The sequence below is a fragment of the Gossypium arboreum genome, chromosome 5 (assembly GCF_025698485.1).
Source record: "Gossypium arboreum isolate Shixiya-1 chromosome 5, ASM2569848v2, whole genome shotgun sequence".
In the NCBI taxonomy this organism is placed as follows: domain Eukaryota; kingdom Viridiplantae; phylum Streptophyta; class Magnoliopsida; order Malvales; family Malvaceae; genus Gossypium; species Gossypium arboreum.
In genome coordinates, this window is record NC_069074.1 from 16,474,443 (window position 1) to 16,493,173 (window position 18,731).

The following is an 18,731-nucleotide window of genomic DNA, read 5'->3' on the forward strand; positions in this document are numbered from 1 at the left end:
AGATCCCTTCTTCATCATTCCTCAAGGTATTTATAGGGGGAAGGCCTCGTGTCTAGTAGTGTCTTGTCACTGACAATACGGATGGTGGCTTGCCTATGTGGTCGGCCAAGTGGCAAGTCGATTGTCATTAAGTGCGGTAGTACTCTAACATTCTATTTGTTGAGGTAGTACGAGATTGTCATGCCTCAATGGTCCTCTCTTGATGGTGAGTGCATTCCCACTAAAAAGTGGGTGGTCTTATGGGGATGAGGCGTGCGGGTAGTTGGCCACATTATTGTTACCAGTTAGGCGAAGCAAGGCGGAGAGCCATCCACAAATGTCTCTCAAATAGTTTCTCAGGGTGCTATGTGTCTGAGAGGTGTAGAGATATAATAATATATGTTGGATTAGAAAATCAGAACTTTAATATTGAAAAAAATAAAACTCTTGTTTGTCATGAATATAAATTGAGAACAAAGATTAAATTGGTAATGGATGATGAGGTTTTACCCTAAGGGAAAAAAAAAAGCTACGTTGATGAAGAAAGAAAAGGAGGTGAGAGATTAAAAGATAAAAGGGACAAAAAAGGAAGAGTAAGTGGACCTGGTTAGCCCTGCCATAAACTCCCTTGACTTGTAAACGTAAAAAACCGTATCCAACAACTGGGAACTAGGGACATGAGGTGGGGCTTTCCTTTCTTCTTTCGCTCCTTATTTCTCACTCACTAATACCATATTTAACGTCACCAAATTTAATCAAAAGCAAAGCTTAGGGCTCTTGAAGTCACATGCAAGTTTTTTTCTTTCTTTTATGTTTGGATGTACGTTTAAAATTCTATTCATGAGAAAATTACGTACCAACTTTTTCCTATTGCCAAATTGTATTAACCATAACTTTAAATAAAAGCAAAGCTTTGTTTCAAGGTAAATGGTAATATGTCAGTCTCTACATACGCAATGGGGCCTTTTTTTTTTTTTTTTTATTCTAGCTGACAACAAATTTAAGGGTAGCTAGAAATGATGGAAGTCGTCACATATTTAATATCCTTTGTCTTTCTCTACTTCCATTATTGTAACAACAAAAAAAACTATACATTATTCCATGTGTAAAGGGGCTGCTTCAATAAATGGTTTAATGTGTTCAGCATGCTATTAACTTATCAAGGCTTCCTTCAGATGAAGTACTCTGCGGGGCGTAGCTAGGGGCTACCCTTTCCTTTTCTATTATTTTGGAAATTTTAAAATTTTTTGTTTTTATATTTTAAAATAATAATAATAAAAAAGTATTATAAATAAGCGAAATGGGTAAGTAGAAAGAAAGATTGAAACATACCCTGCATAACACTAAGTAATAGTTGGTAAGCGGGATAAGATGGAGTTACAGTAATATTTAGTGAACTAATCCACTAGATTTTATTAGACAATGATTATGTAATGATGTATTATTGTTAAAATGGGTATATTTTTCTAATATTAGATATTCTTAAAAGATATTATCTCGTAATAATATTTTAACAAAAATATAAAAGCATAATTTAATCAAATCGAGTTCAAATAAATACTATAATCACTGTATTTTGCACTGTTCTGAATATTTACCTTATTTGATTAATGCATTATTTCAACACCTAAATCACACAAATCAATCTGTATATCCATTTGTCCTTTTAAACCTAGAAACATATTTGACCTCTTAATGCCCTTAAAAGAAAAAAGTAGATGTTACTTGGATTTAGAAAGATGTGAAACGGCGCAAGAATTCCAAAGCTATGGCCTATGATTTTCTTGGAATGCATCATAAGCAAACTGTGTTTTTCCGAATGGCTTCTTATTTTTCAATCCCGCGGCGGTGTTTTACAGGCTTTATTTGTCATAAATTATGCTCCAAGAAATAAAGATTCACAACATGGGAGATGGTTGAGACATCATTTTCAATCCCCCAAAAAAAAAAAAAAAACTAAGCAACATGAAATTATAGAGAAAAGAAAATGTAGTTATTAATGAAGCGAGATGTGCAGCTAAACATGATTAATTATTTCACAAATAGGGGAAGGAAATGAAAGAGTAAAGGAATCATGGAAAGGAGAGAATATGTTTTATTTCGGGCAACAAAACAATACGAATATTAGATGTGAGCACCTAAGCCTAAAGAGGAAGGGATATAACGTTTTCTATAATTAAGTATTTACCTCTTCTTTAATTTCTTTACTGTCTTGTACATTCCAAAGCTAAAGTAAATGCAAAAGACTAGATTACAAGTATGATTATGTTACTTTTTAATATATTTTTTAAAAAATAAGGTGCAATCGTCAACGTTTGCTTTTTCATTTTTCCTCAACTAAAATTGTTTTTCAACTTTTTTAAACCACTCGAATTTGATTATCAATGTTTCTTTTTAAAAAAGTCTAATTGTTGTTTTTAACGAAATTATTAATTAAAATGTTAAAATTTTAAATATAACAACTCGCATAATAATTCACGTGAATTGTACATGATTTTGTAGAAAAATTATTTAATATTTTTAAGATTAATAATTAAATTTAGCTTAAAAATTAATATAAATTGAGTGCTAAATTTAATTTTATGAAAAAAATAATAATAATGGGAAGAGGGTAGGACAAGTCTGGCCCCAGCACGAAGGTTGGGTATCTTAACCCAACCGGGACTTAATTAGAATAAAAAAGAAGTCCCGCCTCAACCCGAGTTCTATTACATGTTATTTCTTTACTAAGAAGTATTCACCTTTAAACTTAACTCTACAGCAAATAAGAAAACCATTTTAGTTAAAAAATAAGGCACAACTGAGTAGTTAACACAAATTTGGAGCCATTTGTTAGTTTTGGAACAATAATTATGAAGTAATAAAATTACAATTTTGAGATAAAAAACAAGGTACATGATAATTTTATTCCAGCAATAAATACAAATGTCCTGGAGCAATAACTTTTTTAGTTAAAAACTTTATATATTAAATTTATAATATTGCTATAACATAAGTTTTGTTTATAATTTTAATATATTTTAAAAATTATTAATAAATTGAAAATTAATGTAATTAATTCTTTTTTAAAAATTTAACTAATCTATAATAAATTATTTTATTGTTATTTTATTTTTTAAAAATTTTCATCATAAATTGAATATTAATATTAATATATTATAATTTATAAAAATATTATAAATAATTTCTTACAAGTTATTTATTTTATATATTGTTAAACTAATTTATTCTAATGTCAAATTAATTTATACATTGTTGTTGGAGTAAAAAAAAAACTCTAAAAGTGAGTCTACGATAATGTCATTTGTTTTAGGGTGTAATAAAATAAGGATGGGTATTGAGTACATTAATGTTGTACTTTATTTTATTTCACAAACAGGCTTAAAAAATTTACATGTGTTTTTTAAATATTTTACTATACCTTTATAGAACACTTATCAACCCTCGATCTTATTTGTAGAGTCTAAAACTCTATTGGTAGCGTATCAAATAATTTCATATAAAATAATAATTAAATAATTGAAAAGGACACTTGGCACTATCTTAAATTCGCTAGTGAAGTTTATTTTTTTACTTTAGCAACAATGGATAGAATAATTACCCTCTATTTAAAATTAAATTTATATTTAACATATAAATGATTATAAAGAAAGAAACTAAACAAAAAGAATTAAACAACTTTAAAAAAAATTAAAAAGCACGTAATAAAAAAGTAATCTAGGCAAATTGTAAATAACTACTTCAAAAAAATTAATGTGAATATGAATATTAACTTCGTGTAGTTATAGTACATATTATTTAAATATGATATAACTTAATTAATTTTTAACTTTATAATATTATGTTCAAAAATACATTTTAACTTCCTGCCATAATTTTGCCATAATTTAATATATAGGAGAGTGAAAGGTGAAATAGGAATTTATTACACAGAGCCTCTTTTCCACCCAGGTTATATAACTTACAACTTCAGCTACTTTTTTGGGGTATGCATAAGTTATCATTTTTTATAAAAATATTAAAATTTATCACATTCACTTCCAACTAAAAAATAATCTTTAATGCAAAACATACTTATTAAATAATAATGTAATTATTATTAGCAACTGGGTTTCTACTATGTGATTTATTTTTAAATTATAGTTTTTAAATTATGTTAGGTATTTTGTGAATCAATTATTAAAGTAATTATTTGTTTTAGAATAAATTATATTAAGATTATCTTAAAATATAGTTTTAGTGATTAATAAAATAGTGTCAAGCCATTAAATTTTAAAATTAACAAAGTATTATTATACACTCATCTATATCTAATATCTTCTCTAACTTAATTTAAATTTAATTAAATTACTTAAAATAATTAATTTTAAATTATAAACAAACGTATTTCTTCTTTTACAAATTTTAATCTTTTTCCATAAATTAATATTTGTTATTTCAGTGTAATTTTTTCCATGTCATTGACACATAATTTTGGTAATTATTTTACCTTGAACTCAGAACCTCGAACCTCGAGGTTTAGGGTTTGGATTTAAGATTTAAGGTTTTAGGTTTGGGTTCGAGATTCGAGGTTCAAGGTTCAAGGTTTAAGTTTAGGTTTAATGTTTAATGATTTGAGGTTTATGATTCGAGTTTAAGGTTTAAGGGTTTGGGGTTTGGGGTTACAAGTTTAGAATTTAGTGTTCGGGTTTAAGGTTCAAGAGTCTGGGGTTACGGGTTCGTGATCCGGGATTCTAGATTAAGGATTTTGGGTTTGGGGTTCAAGGTAAAAAAATTATCAAAATCATATGTTAATAACATGAAAAAATTGTTGAAATATAATTAAATAATTGAGGATGAACCATGAGTAACATGGTTGGAAGGGTCCATAAAATAATTTCTCTATGGATGAGTGTATAATAATAATTTCATGTCTTTTAAAATTTGATTATGTGGCAAAATTTTATTGGTGCCTAAAAACCTTAGTTTTTAGGATCATTCTTATATAAATTATTTCCTATTTCTTTTATTAAAATGATTTGATATATCTTCTATTAAAATACAGATCTAAAAAGTACTCACACCTTGAAAGTAATGACTCTTGACGTCTTTAGATATTAAAGCTTGAAATAAGTAGTAACATTGTTTCATTGAAATATTTTTTCAGAAGAACAATTATTATTTCAAATAGTTGTTGTTTAGAATAATCATTGTTTGAAAATAGCTACTTCTAGAACAACAATATTCAAAATAAGGGTTCAAATTAGAATAGTTGGCATCTAAGATTATCGTCATCAGAGAATAACTCTTGTTGAAAATAGCTTAAGTCTGGAACAACTATTGTTCAGCATAATGGTGTTTCAAATAGTTCTACTTCATCGAGTAGAAGAAGCAAAAGTAGCCTGAAAATATAGTAATGTTCTTGAGTTATCTTCACTCTTAAGATGTTGTGGAGAGCTTAACTTAGTGGAGTAGATATAGAGGTAGTTAGGAAGTTTCATGTTAACCTTTTCCTATAACACTAGGTGCTTCTCTCTTCTTTTAGAATCATAATGAACCATTGTTCTGTAATACCCCTACCCGTATTCATTGCCGGAATAGGGTACAAAGTATTACCGGAGTTTACGAATTAAATTTTTTTTAACTTAATATAACCCCTTTATAGATATCTAACATTCCTTGAAATTTTAAACCAAAAACAATCCACATCAACCAATCCAATTCAACATATTTTCAAGATAAATTCATGCATATTTATAAAATAACGTCATCACATACCCAAAACCAAGTTTGTTAACCATACTAATGGCTAACTTTACATTCATTTCACGTTAACATTTACTTTATTAGCTTATACATGCCATTGATTTCCAAAATAAAGTTTCTTTATATACCGAAATCCTGAGGTTGATAGTGTGATGTGTTTCTGACCAAATCCGACCTTCGAGCTCTTAACACTACAAAACAGGGGAAAATGAAACAGAGTAAGCACTTTGTGCTTAGTAAGCTCATGTAACAAGAATTATACTTACCTAATATTTTCAATACAATACAATAAACATTCCTATATCCATTCAATGCATTATTACCCTAACATGCACAAACTCAACATTCAAGTTAGTACAATAATTTCCATGTACCAATAATATATACTATGATTGATGAGCTCATCAATATCATAATTTCCATTTCCTTGTTATTTTTTCATATTTATCCCATTGAATTTATCGAAATTTCGATGGATTTTTCAGAGATACACTTTTAGTGTACAATTCCGGGTCCGTCAAATCATATTCATGTGCGCACATTTCCATTTCAGAGAGCACACTCCCGCGAACCTCAACCTTGTAGCGAGATTACGGTCTAGGCTAAATCCTCAATATAAACTCATAGAGTATTGTCGGGATTACCATCCAAGCTAAATCCTCGCAACGACAATTACTCTAATGAGCTTGGATCTCAATTACCATCAAAGCTAAATTGAGACCTAATTCGGATTACCCGTCTGGCTAAATCCATTTTACACATATTCTTCGGAGGGTTATATCAGATAGGATCACCCGTCCGGCTTGATCCTTTTACCGTCAATTCCTTTTCGAGATCCATCGAATTTTCCTTTCATTCAACCGGATTTCTTCCCATTTTATCAAATATATCAATGTTTCATTAATTTTCATACAATGAACATTCAAATCATATTCACATCAATAACATACAATCTCAAGCAATTTAAAAATATAATTCAAGTTATACGAACTTACCTTGATACTTGTTTGTAAACAAAAAAAATCTACTAATCCCGAACTTTTTCCTTTCCTCGATCTAGCTTCGTATTTGAATCTTCTGGATTTGGTGCAAAAATTATGGAATATCAGCTTAAAGAATGCTCCTATGGCGTTTTTAGCTGCTGGAATTGAAGAGAAATGAAGAGAAATCTAGATATTTCCTATTTAGTCCTAGCTTTATTTAGTTAATTTTGTAATATTTCAATTTTGCCCTTAATTTATCAATTTTCCTGCTGATTTCATGCCCTTGCCGTCCAGCCCAAATAAATTTTGGGTCTAATTGCCTTTTAAATCCTTTCTCATTAGACTCTTAAGCTATTTAATCACTCTAGCAACTTTTACACCTATTATAATTTAGTCATTTTCATTTAATTGACTACCCCAACATTAAAATTTCCTAACGAAATTTTAATACCACATTACTAACATTTCATAAATATTTATAAAATTATTTTCGACTTGGTTTTACGAGATAGAGGTCTCAATACCTTGTTTTTACCCAATTTCTTCAATAATTTCTTTTTCTAACTAACCACTAAATCGGTAAAATTTTTCTATTAATATTTTCATACGATTTTCCTATCATATCAATTCTCATGCAAAAATATTGAAATAAATTTCTCTTTAAATCGGATTTGTGGTTACGAAACCACCGTTCCGATAATTTTGAATTTAGGCCATTACATGTTCAATGTTCAATGTTCAATGTTCACTATTCACCATTACCACCACCACCAACTTAAACTCTTTATTAAGAAAATAACATCAATGCCATTGTAACTGCAAAACTTACTTATTGTTCCCATTTAACGTCTAGCTTTGAAGCTCTCATTCCTCACGTCTATAAACATAACTTATCACAACCCATTTGGAGATTTTTTTGGGCACTTTCACATTTAACTCTTAAAAGTTATTTCTAATTATAACACTCTCGACCTGTTCATTGCTAATTACTACTCTCAACCATACACAATCTTTCTCCATTTTACCATCACTACCTGTCGTTGTGCTTAGTGTCATCGTATCTGCTTAAGCCTTTGTTTCCTCTTTTTTCTGATATATTTCATTCACTTTGTCTGCAACATTTTCTCTCTTCACCAAAAAAACCTCTACAATACATAAAGAATATCCAAAAGGGCTTTTCTTTTTTTTTTTTAAAACATGCTTTTGTGTTATAAGAAAATGGTAAAAATCTCTTTTTTTATCCCTCTATTATGCTTAAATCTTATATTAATCTTTTCACTTCAATTTCTATCATAATTTAGTCTCAATATTATTTTAATAATGTTATTAGTTAGTTAAAATGATGGTATTAATTTCTCTTAAAACACTTTTTAACACAAAAAGAAAAAGTTTTAATATTATAAGTTGAACGAATATTTTTTTAAAATGAACTCAACATTTTAACCTAAAATTAAGGGTGTCAACTATTCTATTTAATTAATGATATTTTATAAAAATTAAATTATATAAAATTAAAATATAGATACTAAATTTTAAATTTAAAATAATATAGAAAACATAATAAACAATTTATATCTAACGTAAAATTGATATTTTAAAAATAAATTAATTTATATAAGTGATAATATGTCTAAAGCGAAGGGAGAGTAAACTATTTTATTTAATAAAATATAGCGCTCAAACACTACCTCCCTTAGTGATGAACATGGCGGCTTAAAGTAAATTGGGCAAAGTTGGGAGAAAGATGGCATGTGAGCGCCAATGACAGCGCAAGTGCGTTCCTAAAGGCGAATCGAAGCGCGTTTGAAAATAAAAGTGAGTGAAATGTCGCCCGCCATAGATCTTTGGTTTCGTGGTGGAGATGAGAGCAAAGCAACACAACAGGTTTCCAACGGTATCCGAGGAGGGGATACAGTTCGAAAGAACATATAAAAAAGAAGAAGAATATTAAGAAAAGACATGTGGCCCCCACTGCCCACACGTTTCTCTATTGTCATAATTCTTTATCACGTGGGAACCACGAGGAAATTAGAGGAACCATAACAGTTCTGGCAACACGTGTTAATGAATGCAACCACATTTCTTATTACCCGGCTGCTCTACCCTTATTTCCTGTAACGGGTCCCTGCGCAGACACAGTTTTGTTTTATTTACACCTCTCTTTTTCTTTTTTTTTTTTTGAAATTTTTGCCTTTTGCTTTTTTCACCTAACTTTTCTTTCTGAAATATGTATTATCTATTATTTTGGTTTTTTTTTTCATCATCGTTTTGATTTAACAGTAAAGTATATTCATTTGTTGTATAAAAAAATTGAATACATGTTGATAAAAGAAACCATGTCAATGTCGTGCTTGTCATATAAGGTTAGACAAAATGCCAGTGCATCATGCACACAAAAGAGAGAATTAGTGTAAGGATTAAGCAATGTGAGGGAGCTTTAATTTAATACTTCTTCTACTTTCAAACTCTCTTGAAACAGAAACATGAGCTGTTCACCTCTTAACTCTCAATCAATTCTGAGATAATTTCAAGTCAGCCAGCAATAAGATAGCCTTTTATTATTATTATTAAATAACTGCCATTGAAATAACTAGCTAACTTTTGGATTTTCATTTAAACAAACTAATACGCCCTATATTTTAAATTTATTATTATTATTATTTAAATTTTAGAATTAGGATTAAATTGAGATTATTTGTAAATTTTAAAGGTTCATTTTTTAAAACTGTGACTAAATTGATATAATATGTAAAAGTTTAGGACTAAATTTGTTATTATAAATTTTTTTAAACTATCACATTAGTTCGTTTTTGTAATTTTAGCGGGATTGATTAAAATGGTCAAACTAATAAAATGAGTGTAAAAATTATTAACTTTTTTATTTTGTGTGTTTAAAAAAAGTTAGTAATTGTATGACTATCTATATAATTTACCCATTAATAAGATAGATAATTATTCTGTCAGTAAACACCACAATCTTCTTTAATTATGATTTTATTACACCGTAGAAATAAAAAAGATTAGGAATTGATTAACTTCATATAGGGTGATAATCCAAATAAAATGAGATGGTATGCTATGCAAAATGCAATGAAAAACTACAAAAGTAGCATAATAATATTAAGTAGGTGGGAATATTTCAAACCCTTTTGCTTTTTTTGGTGCGAGAGAAGAGAATGTGAAGGAATAAGATGAAAAAAAAACATACCACTGGAGTAGGGGAGGAGACCCTCACCCCACAACTTTCCACATCAGATATTTGACACCCCTATCTCCGTGCCTCAAAAAGTAAAACGGGGTTAATTTCTCTTCGGATTCCGTTTTCACTTGCTTATTATTTCTCCAAGTTAGCTACATCTACATAAATTTGTTCTTACCTTTCAACTGTTTTTACGAAGCTGCTATGCGGAAAGATTTGGAAAATGCAAGGGTTGAAATTGTTATGGGTGGGGTCACCTATGATAAAACCAACTTAACATTCATATTCTCTGCTGAATGGTTTTAACAACTATTCCTATTTAAATCTGATTTTATATTCAAGATCAAGCGCTTATAATAAACTAAGAAGTGTTTCTTATTTCCTATGTAAATATTGCCTTTAACAATGTTATTTAATGTATTTTCTTATTATTATTTTTTTTTTACAGTTTCAGTTTTTCTTACCATTATTGATGTATTTTAGTATATAATCAAAGTATTCTCTATATTCATTTCACATTTTATAAAAGTTATTTTTTTGAAAGGTTTATAACCATTATTCCCAACAATGCCATCGTCAAGATTCGAATCTAAATTTTCTTCTTAAGAATATAAGGTGTCTATCACTGCATCAAACACATAGAGTGTGTTCGGTTTGTTGAATGTTATATTACGACCTGTAATGTTATATTTCAAAATAAGATTACATTGTTTGGATTCTTAACATTCTAGTCACCTTACAATCTCTTATTCCTAAATAATGTCAAGATGTTGTAATATAGGATATAATCTCATTACAACTCATTTTTTAAATTATCTTAGATTACGATCATAATCTTATTTGAATGGTTTTAATAATTGCTCCTATTTGAATCTGATTTCAAACTCAAGGCCAAGTGGCTTATAATCAACTAAGAAGTATTTCTTACTTCTTACATAAATATTGCCTTTAACAATGTTATTTAATGATTTTTCTTAAACCTTTTTGTTTTAGTTTTTTCTGTTAAAATTTCAGTTTCTCCGACCTTTATTTATGTATTTTAATATATAATAAATATTTTTTATATTTATTTCTCGGTTCATAAAAATTAACTTTCTTTTTAGAAGTTTATAACTGTTCTTCCCAACAATGCCATCATCAATATTCGAATCCAATTTTCTTCTTAATAGTACAATGTGTTCGCCATTGCATCAAACACATAGGGTGTGTTTGGTTTGTTGAATGTTATATTATGACCTGTAATTTTATATTTCAAAATAAGATTACATTGTTTGGATTCTTAACATTCCAGTCATCTCGAAATCTTTTATTCCTAAATAATGTCAAGATGCTATAATATAGAATATAATCTCATTACGGCTGTTTTTAGGTAATATTAGATTATGTTGTATAATCTTAAATTTTGGACCAATTTACATTTTATTTTTGTTATTTCAATCTATTTGGACTTTTTCTCCAATAAAATTTAAGACTAATTAAAAAATAATTTCCTAAAGAGTAAAACTGTAAATGCCACATTTTAAAATTACAATTACTATACTTACTCTAATAAATTATTTTTTGTATATTAATTATGGTTGATAATTCAATAAATTTTCATGAATTATTAAAATTATTATTTATAAATTTATTTCAACTTTGTATATTTACTTATTAATAAATAAATTCTAATAAAAAGTAAGAATTGTAATAAACTATCATAATCTTATAGAAATTGAGATTAAAAAAATAAAGGAACTAAACTTATGATTAAAAAATTAATTTAATAAAATATATTTTTAAGATAATCTTACATTTATTCAATCTGAATATGATAATCTAGCTAAATTAACAAAAAATAATAATTTAATATATTACCCTTAATATTACATTTTCGTATTCCGACTACAAAACATAATCTTAGGTTGGATATTATTTATTTTTGTCAGAGGGGAAAATGACGTTTTATTTTAGTACAAAAAAGAAAAGGGAAGAAAACACTTTACGACATGGAATTGGATTTTCAGTTTATTTATTTATTTATTTTTGTGGGTAATAAGAACAAAATAAACAGAAAGACAAAAAGATTGTCCGTGAGTTTTCGGAAACAAGAAAGATGCCGCAACACAAAATCCGTAAGCGGTGAGTGAGTGAGAGAGGTGAGAAGAGCTTTTCCTACTCATCTATTCACTTTTACTGTGCCATCCCAGAGCGAGCTGCGCTCATTTTTCCCTTCCAACTAAACCTATAGCAGAATATGAATGCAAATTATAGAGGTGGGTCAGGCATATTAGTATCAATTAAAGCCAATTACTATATTATCTTTCCTGTTTCTTGTTTAGGGCTATCAATTATCCTCTTTTTTTTTTTTTTAAATTAATTTCTTAGCATTTGGATTGCAAAACGGATGATTTCCATTTCAAATCCATTCAATTATGCTTTATGGATGCAAGAAATAGTAAAAAAAGATTGCTTAAATTGATAAATCAACTTTCATATCCAATGATGGCACATCTGCTTAATTATAGAAGCATTTTACTTTAATTTTACTCATACAAATGAAATCCAACATCTTTTTGGAAATTAACCAAAAATATAATAAACTCTCTTCTATTCTTTTTGTGGCTACATGATTTCTCACTATTTTCTTTATTTCTTAATTTTAATGCCTATATTTAATTACACATTGATGGAATTAAATGTCTTGGACGGATGAGAAAATGTTATTAACATTACAAACATTTACAAAAATATGATAGGCATCATCATCTTTAAAAAAATATGCTTCTTTAAATATATATATATATATATATATATATATATATACATTTACAAATGATAAAATTAAAACCGAGCCATCAAAACTACAAAGTCTCAAGCCACGCTGAACTTCCTATCAACAACTTTGAAATGTTTAATAATAAATAATACTTTGAACATCATTCTTCACTTTAGATGCAAAAGTTTAAAAAGTGATATATTGATATTCACATTAAAAGATTATATTCATAATGGGAAATCATCATTAAAGAAACTATTTTCTTAAAATATATTTAACAATTAATGAAATTAATAATTTTAAATTGATCAATTAATTCTTAATTGATTGATATGTGTATTGTTGTCAACGTAAGAGGATGTGGGTTTGAGTGCATTAAAGACATTATACTCTCATTTATAATTTAGAGAAGAATTATGAATAATTTTAAATATTATATTAAAAAAAGTAAATATGACGAGAAGTCGTTAAAGTAAAAGACAAAATAAATGAATAATTTAAAGCAAGGAAATGAAAGAAGCAACATAACAAAATTGCTATCCTTCGGGGCTTTGGTTGGCGAGGGACCCAATATTATGAAATGACAAAACATTATTCATCCATCTCTTCAATAAACTTCCCATAATTTGCTTAGGCCCATAGCTACAATACGATGGCATGAGTTTATAATAATATCAACCGCTAGAAATTTGGTCCTTTATTTTATTTTGCCGAACGTGCCACTAATAAGTAGCCACAGTGTGAGATTCAAGATTTAGATTAAAGCTCTCTTTAGTTGAATCCAACAACCGGCTGTTGTGATTAATATTCTTGTCCTTTCTCCTATATATTACTACATTGTTTAATGTTTAGGGTGGTTTCAGTTTAACAATGAACTCTTTCCTTTTCTCAATCTTGTTTTAATTAGAAGGCAGTGGTCCAGTTGTGTTGTTCGAAGAGCCAGCTTTTGGGCCTAGTCTCAAGGAAATAGGCTTTTCTATTTACAGATAAAAAAAAAAAGTGTAATTAGGCGGACATATAATAATGGGCTCTTGCTTTTGGATTCATGATAGGAACTCGAATGGGGAATTGGGATGGAATTTAAGTTTGGGGATCTTGGATTTCATACAATGAATAATCTAAAAGCAATTCATGTAAAATGCAAATACCACGTTTTGACCGTGAATGAAGTGGATAATCATAGGTTTTAGTCCGGGAATTTTCTTTCGGGACAAATTACACATTGAATTTAATATCATATCATATATAATATATAATATGTACATAGAAATCATGAATTTAAAATATAAAAATATGTTTATAAATAACATATAATAGATAATAAAATATATGATTTGAAATTAATTACTCATAATAATATATGAAATATTTACAATATTGAAAGAAAAAAATTAAATTGTGACTTATGAATTAGAAGGATATAAATTTAAATACACTACATTTCTTTTAAAAAATAAAAATAGACATTGTTATACCAAAAATTGAAAGAAATATTAGAGGCAGGCATAGGAGTGACAGCACTTGAAATGACTAAAAGATCACCCACAAATCAAGCTATACCGTCCAAGCTTTTACAAATGAAATAGATAGAAATAATAGAAAAAGGCAAAACTAGGGCTGCCTAACCTGATCCCATAGTGAAAAGCCACCCTCTTTTTCCCCCGAGAAAGTTATGGGATAGTGCTCCACTACGTCTGCATCTTCTACAATGCCTTCCTTTTATTCCCTATTCCTATTATTGTACGATTTCTTCCGACCACCCTTTTTAATAATAGTGTCCTTGATTACGACCTCCATTTCTCTTTTCCCAGCTTTGGCAACACACAACACTCGAAACTTCACATGTTTTCGTCTCCTAAAGATTACTTTCAAGTACTAATTAAACTTCTTAGTCATTTTCAACAGGGATTGTCTTTTGTTGTATGCGGTGGGTCAATGTATATATATGGAGCAAGATTTTAAGCTCCTCTTTAGGGCCTCTTGAGTCTTCCCCTCACCATCTAACATCAATGCGATGGGTTCATCAGGGCTTCACCCATTATAAGCTGACACCGAGTTTCTTTCTTCTTCTTTTTTTCTCTCTCTGGTCCGTGACGTACATGTGTAGGTTTAACAGGGAGAGGAGGCAATTAGGGGAAAGGTCAATGGCATAGTGCAAATGACCCTTTGGAATTAATTAACTCGTAAGGTCAAAATTCAACATGCACCCGGCGATGAGCTTGTGCTTGTGCTTTGCAATTGGAATAATAATTAATTCCTTGACTGCATTGCATTAATTTTTTTTTTATACTAAAATTCAACCATCATCAAATTTTAATTTAATCTAATCCGGCTCTTTACTAATTTTATTTTATTTCAAATTAATATATCAATCATTTCTTAATTGTTGGATTTGACGGGGTAATTTAATCTGATTTTCAGAACATGGCTAAAATCTAGGGCTACCAATCAATCAAACTTTCATAATTATCAACTCTAAACACCCATCATTTGCTTGCCCATTATTGGGTGATCAGTAAACTTGAAGCTTGTTGGCTGCCGGCAGAATTACGAACCTTCCACAATATCATCCTGCTCACCATTTGTTTTAATAGAATGATAAATACTGTCTTAGTTCGGCTGTTTCAACTTCTCGTAATCAAGCGGATTCAGTATTATTTTTATTGGCATTGGTTACAACGTTTTTAAGTGGCCTTTATTTTTTTTATTTAAAAGTTAAGTATTGTTCAAAAATATTTTTTATGTTTCAATTTTTTGTTAATTTTTAAATTCGATCCACCGAATTAAATTTAACACATTATAATTTATGAGATTTCAACTTGGATATTTGAAGATTCAAAACTTTAATATTGTTAAAAATACCATAACAAAAATTTTTAAAAAGGAAAGGCAAACTGTAAAAATAGTCAGTTTTATTTATTTCAATTTACATTTTAGTCACTTATGTTTTTGTTTTGTTATGAAATGGTCACTCTACTGTTAAACTCCGTTACTCCTCTAACAGCGGCCCTACTTGTGACAGTCCAAATGGGTTTGACATGCCAACTTAGATGTACAGTTATCAGGATGAAATTATGCTTTTAATTAAATAAATTTAATTTGGACTGTCATATAAAACATCTAAGTTGACATTTAAAACCCACTTGGACTGTCATGTATAATCGCCGTTAGGGAGGTAATGATAGAGTAACCACTTTGTAACAAAACAATAATATAAATGACTAAAACATAACATTTCAAACATAAATGACTAAAATGTAATCTAAGTCAAACAAAAATGACTAATTTTATAATTTACTCAAAAGTAAAGGAAAATTTCACAGCACAAACAGTATCTACTGTTTAATTTCTGGAATTTAAAAGGATAAGATGGAAAGGAGGTGAAAACAGAGGTAAGGCGATGATGAGTTATGAGAAGGGACATGTTTTTCATGTGTAACTGGTTCCTTAATTGTTATTATTTTAAAAGTCAAAACATAAAATAGAAAAGTTTAATAAATCAAAGGTGGAATGGAAAAAAAATGATACATAATTAACGGAATATCACTACAATATTTGACTTCATCAATCAATAAATTACAGAATGTACAGCAGTTTTTTTTGTTTAACAATCATCACCTTTTTCCTTCTACCTTCTTCAAGAATTCAACTGTGACAACGTCTTCACCTTTTTTCTTTTGCCTCCAATTCCATTACGATTTGAACCGGGACGACTCGGCGATCACTCACCCGCCTTTTCTGCCATCTCCACACGTTCTCCGGAGCTATTTTCCTTTACCCCCCCCCCCCAACCAAGTACATGCAATTTTAAAACTAAAATCCCTCATCAACTTATATGGTGGTATATTTAGTTGCCACCTCCTCAGCTCGGCCGCCTCACTTATTTCAGTAGTCCGTAACTAGCTGTTGACTCGAGTTATCCAGGAGCCGAGTCCGAAATCCCGATAGAATCAAAACCGTTGTCTTTCTCTTCCCACTACTTCTTTAAACCCATGAAGTAAAGGTCGCGATTCTGTCCACAAATCAAGCTTACTCCTTCCCACGTGACACTTCACTTTAAAGTCCTCGGTGTTCACGAACATACCGGAGTGACCCGACTCCGAGCGAGAAATAAACCGGATCACTTCTTCGAAAACTGACTCGTCGCATGGGATCGCCAATGGGCCTTGGTTAGTGAAGCCGTACTCTTCCTCGGCTTGGATAAGGAGTCTCTTAAAAATGGGATGGTTGAGGTACGTGGCGCGCACCACGAATCTTCTGCAGCTCGTCCCAACGCAAACCGCAACGTGCCCCGCCGGAACATCGGATGGGATGCGACTGGCCGACATGCGGGACTTGTTCCTCCACCGCCGCAACATTTGGCGAAGCCTCACAATGTGGCGGATTTTACAGCATTTTCCAAGCCCCGCCGACATTTTCTCGGGAAAATTAAGATCTCAAATATAAAAAACCAAAAAACAAAGTCAGTCTTTGCTTGTTCGGGCTTGACTTTGCTTTGGACTTCTGGAAGGAGGGATTGATGGTTTTGAAGGGTGGAAGGTTTTTATAGAAAAATGGGTGAGAAAGTGGGCTTAAAGTTTGAGATAATTACAAGGCAGTGTGTGTTGTTGATGGTGATGGTTGGTGAAGTAACTTGAAATCGCAATTCCCAAATGTCTTTTGGCAGACTGTAGGGATTTCGCAATATAACATTGATATATGTAGCATAATAATGGTGAAACTAATATAAAATTTAGTAAGACAACAAAAATCCCATAATTTTATTTCAAACATTTCTATATTTTGCTTTTGGTTCATTGAACTCTCTAATTGGTCATGTGAGAATTACTAGTCAAGCCCTAATTTATAAACCAAATCATTAACTTTTTTAATCATTACACAAGATTGATATCTATAGTTTTCAATTATTGTAAATTTTTTTAATATTTACATTATTTTTAAAATACTGTCAACATTTTACTCATATGAATATACAATTTAAATATCATTTATAAAAATGATTTATATAGGAATGGATACTAAAATTATTATATTATCAAATTTTATTTAGATTTAATCATTTTCGATTCAATGCAAGTGTTTTAATTTTCGACATTAAAATTATTGTTGACTAGATATGTACTCTAAAGTTAGACAATATAAACTCTTTTCTTCTCTGATATATGTATATATTAATGCAAATGGTAAAGCAAAGAACTTACAAATCAAATATTTAAACAGCCAATAATGGTAATCTTTCAATATATATAGTAACCAAAGTAACAGCACAAAATCAAGAAGTGCGAACAACACTGCTTTCTTTGAAGTAAGCTTCAAGTTAAGCAAATCATATATATATATATATATATATATTTTCTGATAAGATTCCCAAGGCTTTAGTGACTGAATCAACATTAAAGATGTAGTTCAACCCATGGCACATGCATGGGTACATACATCGTGAATCTTTGTGCAATTGTTCACACCTTTACATTAATTAATTACGTAAAACATATGGAACAATGGAAAGACCATTACGTAATATGATTTAAAGTCTAAACCCCACGAGACTTGATCTTGAATGGGTTTTCTTTTAAACGCACAGTTGAAAAAAGAGAGAAGAAAAACCCACCACATGCATAGAGGTAGGAAAAAGAGTTGGTCTCTAAAAGTAGTTGTTGGGTCAATTTGAAGATGCTTTTGTTTCCTAAACCATAAAAAAAAAAAAAAAATTAAGAATGGAAAAGTCCAGCACTTCCCCCCTAAAGCAACGATTTTGCATTCTCCATATCTGACCAATCCCCATGTGCGGCCATGCCCCACCTTTCTTCCTTTGTTTATTTTCCCAAAGGCCAAAACAAACTGCCATCTTAATCACTCATTGACCCTATTTATTTTCTAATTCACCCGCAAAAATGTTTTAATGTGATATAAAAAAATTCAATCATTTTGCCATTTTCTGCCTAATAAAAGAGTTTATCTACTATGAATATCCCTTAAAATGGTGAAGATGAGGCTATTGGATACATGGGTCCACGTGCATGTTATTGGAGGGTAGGGTGCATCCCCCAAACGTCATATAGTATTT

General features: G+C 29.8%; 1 protein-coding gene and 1 long non-coding RNA gene across 2 annotated transcripts; both read right to left on the reverse strand.

Moving 5' to 3' along the window:
• Positions 1-5,688: 5,688 nt before the first annotated feature.
• On the reverse strand, positions 5,689-8,645 carry LOC128293265 (uncharacterized). The gene is made up of 3 exons (XR_008283417.1): positions 8,396-8,645; positions 6,720-6,801; positions 5,689-5,915 (listed from the first exon to the last, which is right to left on the reverse strand). It is a non-coding gene; the product is annotated as an uncharacterized LOC128293265 (long non-coding RNA).
• Positions 8,646-16,196: 7,551 nt separating this feature from the next.
• On the reverse strand, positions 16,197-17,277 carry LOC108485686 (auxin-induced protein 6B-like). The gene has a single exon (XM_017789539.2). The coding sequence runs from the start codon at positions 17,077-17,079 to the stop codon at positions 16,615-16,617; it is 465 nt and encodes a 154-aa protein (XP_017645028.1). The 5' UTR covers positions 17,080-17,277; the 3' UTR covers positions 16,197-16,614.
• Positions 17,278-18,731: the final 1,454 nt, after the last annotated feature.

What these genes read in the sequence shown, in the direction of transcription:
- LOC108485686 (XM_017789539.2), bottom strand. Translation starts at nt 17,079, where the DNA reads ATGTCGGCGGGGCTTGGAAAATGCTGTAAAATCCGCCACATTGTGAGG.